Source organism: Dipodomys merriami, unplaced genomic scaffold, assembly GCF_024711535.1.
Source record: "Dipodomys merriami isolate MVZ:Mamm:240054 unplaced genomic scaffold, mDipMer1.0.p SCAF_99, whole genome shotgun sequence".
Taxonomy (NCBI): Eukaryota; Metazoa; Chordata; class Mammalia; order Rodentia; family Heteromyidae; genus Dipodomys; species Dipodomys merriami.
In genome coordinates, this window is record NW_027206612.1 from 3,118,026 (window position 1) to 3,124,800 (window position 6,775).

General features: G+C 53.2%; 1 protein-coding gene across 2 annotated transcripts in view; it reads left to right on the forward strand.

Annotated features, from left to right (window-relative positions):
* Positions 1-6,441, forward strand: part of Eipr1 (EARP complex and GARP complex interacting protein 1) — a 106,993-nt gene extending 100,552 nt beyond the window's left edge. For both annotated transcript variants that reach the window (XM_070014669.1, XM_070014670.1), the window contains 4 exons: positions 452-588; positions 3,135-3,302; positions 4,565-4,732; positions 6,021-6,441. In XM_070014669.1, the coding sequence (XP_069870770.1) occupies positions 452-588; positions 3,135-3,302; positions 4,565-4,732; positions 6,021-6,195 (648 nt within the window). In that variant the 3' untranslated portion in view covers positions 6,196-6,441. The remainder of the gene's footprint in view (positions 1-451; positions 589-3,134; positions 3,303-4,564; positions 4,733-6,020) is intronic.
* Positions 6,442-6,775: the final 334 nt, after the last annotated feature.

The window sequence follows — 6,775 nt, forward strand, 5'->3', positions numbered from 1 at the left end:
TCATGCAAGGATTTGGAGATCTTCCCAATAAGGAGGGAGACAGGAAGCGCATTGACTCAGTAAAATCTGCCAGTCCTTTGTCAGTCAGGAAGGAATCTGTCCTGTGGCCCTCACTTGTTCTGTCTCTGGGGGGAGCCAGATGTTTGAGTTATTTTCTATTGTTTTCTTCAAGTTTGAGCTGATTGTCTCTAATGACACACTGAACAAGTCCTCTGCAATAAGACTCTATTAATATACTTTCTATTTTTCACTGTGCTCCGTTTCATAGTTTTTTCCCCCCAAATAAGGTTCAACCATTCTTGCCTTTTAAGGGAAGAACAAAAGGCAGAGAGCTTCCTAATGGATCTAATAATTATTTTCTCTGTCTTCTTAGGAGTGTCATGTATGTCCTTCTGAGTTTTCTGAAAAGAGTTCAGATTTTTCTTCTCTTCTTCTTCCTCGGTGCTCCCAGCTGGCTGGCTCCGCGGCTCTGGAAGGGAAGGGGCAGCTGAGGTTCACCTCCGGGAGGTGGGGCCCGCACCACAACTGCACGCAGGTGGCCACCGCGAGTGACACCACCCTCCGAGGCTGGGACACGAGGAGCATGAGGTCAGTGCCCCGCCCCGCGGGGAGACCCGGGGCTGACACAGATGCATCCCCGCATCTCTTGGGGGTCATCTTCCCTCCAGAAGGCGTTACCATAGGCCGTCCGTGGGTCTGTGCACTCCTCAGTGGCTGGCTGTGCCCCTCTGTCCCTGCTACTGGCAGGGCTGAAAGCAAGGCCGGGCTTTGTGCTGGCTCAAAGGCTCATTTGTTTGAACGCTGCAGGGTGGCAGAAGTTGAGTCTCCCCCACGGCGTTGTCTTTGACCATTTCTGTGCTTTCAAGAGACATACCTATCCAGTAATCATATTTTGTCATTTAAGTAATTATATGCAACAACCAGCCGTTCTAATGGAACAAACAAGAGCAATTTTTCTGTTCCAGTTGTGATTTTGATAGGCAGAGGAGTGATGGTAGGATGTCTGTTGCCATGGCAACAGAAAGCCCACACAGGCTGCTTTAAGATGCAGTTTATCCCCTTAGCATGCCATCATTTATCACTGAGCTGAGGAGATAGAGGTCCTGTAATACCGGGTGCTGCTTCCAGGGTGGGGGTGCACACACCCAAAGTGTTCCACAGCTTTGCTGAAAATCCAGGGGCTAATAAATAACCCGTCCCTCCCCGCCTTGCTGCATGTCTGCAGTAAGGTTTCTCACCAAGCTGGAGGCTGTGGGACCACATAGGATGAGAATCCCACTGCAGCCATTGCCAAGAGTCCTCTGGTCCTCTTTTCATTGCTCCTTGAAGGATGTGAAGAACTTACCCTCTAAAGACCAGGAGCCAAAGACTGGATCGCAGACCAAAACAAGCTCCAGGTCCAGTAGGCAGCATCCTGCAGCATCCTGGCTGGGCCAGGGCTGTCCTTACAACCAGACGCTGACCCCCAGGAAGAGGACCACTTCCACTGTGCCCTTGATGCTTTGGTAGCTGGCTGAGGTTTTGGCTTCACCAGGATGCCGTCCCTGTCTCTTCTGGAACGTAGAGTTCCTGCTACTGAGTCACTCAGTGACCTTTCAGTGATGATACACCTCAGCCTGTTTCATGAGAGAGGTCTTAACTTTTGGTACGTCTTATTTTAAGGGAGCAAAATCAGGACACTGAAGGTGGTGCACGGTTTAAAACCAGCTCAAGGTGTAACATGACTTGGGCTTGGAACTCCAACCTGGGGCAGGACAGAGGGCTGTTGAGGAGTTGACCGGTGTGCTCTGGGGAGCAGGGACCTGTGGTTTTCTGGAATGAGCCACAAGACATGGAGTCCCCAGTTCACCAGCTGTGTGAAAGCTGTGGCAGTGTGAGGTCAGTGCTGGCAGAGGTGGGATCCCTGGGAGGAGGAGGAGGAGGAGGAGGAGGAGGAGGAGGAGGAGGAAGGGAGGAGGAGGGAGGAGGAGGGGGAGGAGGTGTGAGGTCAGTGATGGCAGAGGTGGGGCCCCTGGGAGGAGGAGGAGGAGGAGGAGGAGGAGGAGGTGTGAGTCCAGTGACCACGAGGTGGGGTCCCTGGGATGAATACGATGTGGTGTGGATGGTGCACAGCCAGGTCCCGCCAGCCACTGTCAGCCTTACCTGCTCTGTGGTTCATCATGCTAGAAGGAACCCTACTAGGCAGATACTCAGATTTCACATGCATGTGGGTAGGTTATGTGTATGCCTGTATGTGTGTCCTCTTATGTACGTGGGTGGGGAAGGGAATTGTGTTAGGGTGCTTATGTATAGGTGTGCCCACGTGCCTGTGTGTACACGTTAGCATATTCACTGTCAGCTACCATGTGACTAGCTTCAACCACATGTCCTGTTCTGTGACTCCTGACTAGGCAAGAGGCTGGGAATAGGCCACCCAGTGGTGACTTCCTGGTGTGAGGCAAGGGCCAGCCCAGTGGCCAGGCACCGGGGCTCAGCCACACCAGTGGTCCCAGGAGGCTGCAACCTGTTGTCCCACGGTTCTATGAGAGTCCATCTCCAGCCAGCAAAAAGCTGTGCTGAAGGACTGGCAAAAATAGCGGCCATCAGAAAGAAAGCTGAGTGGAGAGTGAGGCTCTGGGTGCGAGCCCTGGTGCCAGAGTGGAAAACAAACCCAGCAAAGGCAGGCCTGGGCTCCCTCGTTACTCACAGCTTTTCCACTCTCCTCCTCTACATTGTCCCCAGTACCAGCAGTGCATCTGCTTGGCTGTATCCTTCCCCAGCGTGTCAGTCTCTCTGCGGTCTGCCAGCTTCTCCACGGCAGATGCCGCGCCTGTGGCTTGCTCTCACTCTCTCCACACCAGCGGCCAGCCGGGCCATCTCCATGGCTGGCAGAGCTGCCTCTGGGCGCGGTGGGTGCTCCAGGCCCGTCCCAGGGGCTGTTGTGCTCCGTGCCCAGCCTCATTGCGCAGGGGATGCGCATAGAAGGGCCCAGGGTTCCCAGCCGGGATTGCCCAGCCCCACGATGACAGGGAGCAGATCAGCTGTAGCCTGGCACGGGGAGCTCAGCACCCTGGGAGACCGCAGGCCTGCCGCGCTCGCCGGCTCTCTGTAATCCACTTAATATTGGTGTGTGCTGTTCTTTTTTCCTTCCTCAGCCAGATATACTGCATAGAGAATGCCCACGGACAGCTGGTGCGTGACCTCGACTTCAATCCCAATAAGCAGTACTACTTAGCCAGCTGCGGAGATGACTGCAAGGTGAAGTTCTGGGACACGCGGAATGTCACGGAGCCCGTGAAGGCCCTGGAGGAGCACTCGCACTGGTACCCCGCTCGCGCTCGTGCGCCGCTCTGGGGAAGAGGGGATTATGTAATTTATTTTGCTAATTACTTTACCATTTGGAAAGGCACAAACCAGCTTAGTTTGTGCTGCTGTGAATCATTCAATCAGCCCAGTTTTATTTTTCCTAAAGAAACACTAATTCCAAATCTGAATGTTTGTGATTTATAAGCATAGGAAGAGAAGAAAAACATTAGATTCTGTTTTCTCTTGAAACAGTGCCGGTTCAAGTATGTAAAAATAAATGTGCACAGATGTTCGTGCCGCATTGTTTGCCATGCACGGAGACTGGAAGTGACCCAAATGTCCGTCGGGGGGCTGGTATAGGACTCAGGTGACGTCCGTGGTGTGGGGCAGGCCACTGTCAGGAGGCTGCGGACTCCCTGTGGTGCAGATGTGGAAGGCTGACCCACACCATTCATTCTCCCTCGAATATTTTTGGAATGTTTACCACAGGCTGGGTACTTTTTTGCTAAGTGAGTCAGAGATTTAGTTGTGGAACAGTAGGTAGAGTATGAATCCGTATTTGTATTACGTGTTTGTGTGTGTGGGGGTGTTGACCTACATGCATGGGGAGGAAAAGCCTGGAGGGCCAAGATTTTTCTCATCAGGAATCCTCTCGCAGTGAAGAGGGGTTCCAGACAGGCCCCCTCCTCTGCGTTACCGGTCAGGAGTGTATTATTCTGCCAAATCCCAGAGTGTGCGTGTGCCGTGAGCACACAGTAAGTTCTGTGAGCAGCTGTGATTTGCTGCTGCAGGTCTAGCCATGCCCACCACCCAGGCCCCTTCTGCATAGGAGGTGTGCCATAGCCCCGCTGCCAGGCCCCAGAGCCCGCCTCAGCCTCAGCATGTCCAGAGGCCTAGCGGATGAGACCCAGTGGGCCTGGCCTGGGTTGGGCTATGGCAGTGCTCCAGGGGGAAGGCGGGCAGCACTTGATGTTTAGGTCATGACGCATCTGCATGCTGCTCTGGGGAGACAGCGCTTGTTTTAGACTTTCAGCCCAACTGGAATATCGAATGGTAAGCCTCCTGCATATGTGTGCTGACATTTATTCTCTCTGGTCTCTGTTGGGACCTAAAGGAATATGTTAGCGCAACCTAGGGTGGGTGTGCCTCCCTGATGAAGGCCCCGGGTCTTGGCGAAAGGGTTAGGTATTGATTTCCAGCAGAACTCAGTGCAACCCCTGTCGGTCAGGCTGGGCCCATTGCCTGTGACCGTATCTCAGCAGCCGCATGCCTTCTGCAGGGTGTGGAGCGTCCGCTACAACCACTCTCATGACCAGCTGGTCCTCACCGGCAGTAGTGACAGCAGAGTCATCCTGTCCAACATGGTGTCCATCTCCTCCGAACCCTTTGGCCACCTGGTGGATGATGATGACATCAGTGACCCAGAGGAGCACCAGGCTGATGAGAAGTAAGGGCTCTCATGAGGGCAGTGCATTCCGTGCTCACAGTGACTGGATCTGTGCAAAGCGTCCCGCTGGTGTGTGCTTATACCCAGCCTGCGAGCTAACAGACAACACAAGACAGTAACAGCCCACCGGGCCTAGGAGGCCTTCAAGTGTCTCCACAATGTGTGGTTTTAAAATATGGGTTCCAAGCCAGATGCTGGTGGCTTATGCCTGTAATCCTAGCTACTTAAGAGGCTGAGATCTGAGGATTGTGGTTCAAAGCCAGCCCGGGCAGGAAAGTTTGTGAGACTCTTGCCTTCAACTTAACACCCCAAAAAGCCAGACAAGAGGAACTGTGTCTTAAGTGGCAGAGCACTAGCCTTGAGCAGAAAAGCTCAGGGACAGAGCTTAGGCTCTGTTCAAGCCCTAGGACCAGCACCAAAAAATGAAAACAAACAAATAAATAAAATATGGTTCCTGTATGTTTCTGCATTTGTGCTGAATGCCAAATGTGAGCCTTTTGTTATTTTTTTCTTTTACAATTACGTTTATTGATTTGCACATGCTGAACCATCTTTGCATCCTTAGATTTAAACCAACCTGATCATGGTGTAGGATTTTTGTTTGCAATTATTGTATGCTCTGATGGATTGTTTGCTTTAACGTTTTGAAGTGGTTTTCTTTGTTTCTTATGATTAATTTTGGTTTAAAATACGCTTCACCAGATATTATAGAAGTGTAGCTATTGCTGCTTGCTTTTGGGTTTCCTTTGCTTGGACAATCTCCTTCCATTTTCTCACTTGAAGCCTGTGTTTGTTTTGGTGGGTGGCTTGTGTTTCTCATAGGCAACAAATGGTTATGTCTTGCTTCAGTCAGTCTGCCAGTGTTTGTCTTCTGATTGAAGGCTTGAGATCATTGACATTCAGTTATTGGAAGTGTGTAGTAATTCCTGTCGTTTCGTTGTTTTCTATGATGTTTTGTTCTTTTCTAATTCTTTGCTTGCCTACTCATCTGGTGAGATTGATTCTTTCCTGTGCATATCACCTGATGTGTGTGGGGGGGTTCTCTTCTTGCGCCACGGGCCTCCTCCCTGGCCCTGTGGAGTTCGGGGTGGCCTTGCCCTGCCAGGATGGTGGGGGTCTCATCAGGGCTCACACGCTGGGGATGAGAGGTGGCGGCAGGGCTCCTTGTGCCTGGCGGGGACACGGCAGGCCCTGGTTGTGGCTCACAGGCCAGGAGCTGTGCGAGAGGCCCTTGGAGTGGACCTGACGGAAGGCCCTTGCTCACACCTCTGCCTCTGTTGGGTTGCAGGCTGAAGGAGCCCCTGCGGGACAGCGTCATCGCCACCTATGAGGAGCATGAGGACAGCGTGTACGCGGTGGACTGGTCCTCAGCCGACCCGTGGCTGTTTGCCTCCCTGAGTTACGACGGGAGGCTGGTCATCAACAGGGTTCCCAGGGCCCTGAAGTACCACATTCTGCTCTAGCAGGCTCCCTGCTCCCTCACTGAGCCACGAGGCAGATGCTCAAATATTTGCAGCTTCTGGAGCTAATTCCTTTGTCAAACAGCTCCTCTCTGAGAGAACCATCACTGCCTCTGACAGGAGCGCCTCTGGCTGCAGGCTTTGCCGACTGAGGGTGTCGGGACTTCCACTGTCGCCAGGTGGTTCTGTTCCTACCACATCACTCCTTCTCTTGAGATTGAAAAACGAAATAAAATCAGTGAGACATGCTGCCGGTGCCCAGCTTCTCCTTCAGGACGCAGTGCCTGTGTGTCCACCTCTGTTTCCTTGGGTGGCCAGAGAGGCCCTTTGCACAGCGCTGCTCCTCAGCAGATTTCTTGGGGGCCCTGTGGCTGCCTGCCCCATGCACTGGTGTGCTGACCGCCCCAGACCTGCCCTGTGCACTGGTGTGCTGACCGCCCCAGACCTCCTGTGTGCACTGGTGTGCTGACCGCCCCAGACCTCCTGTGTGCACTGGTGTGCTGACCACCCCAGACCTCCTGTGTGCACTGGTGTGCTGGCCGCCCCAGACCTCCTGTGTGCACTGGTGTGCTGACCACCCCAG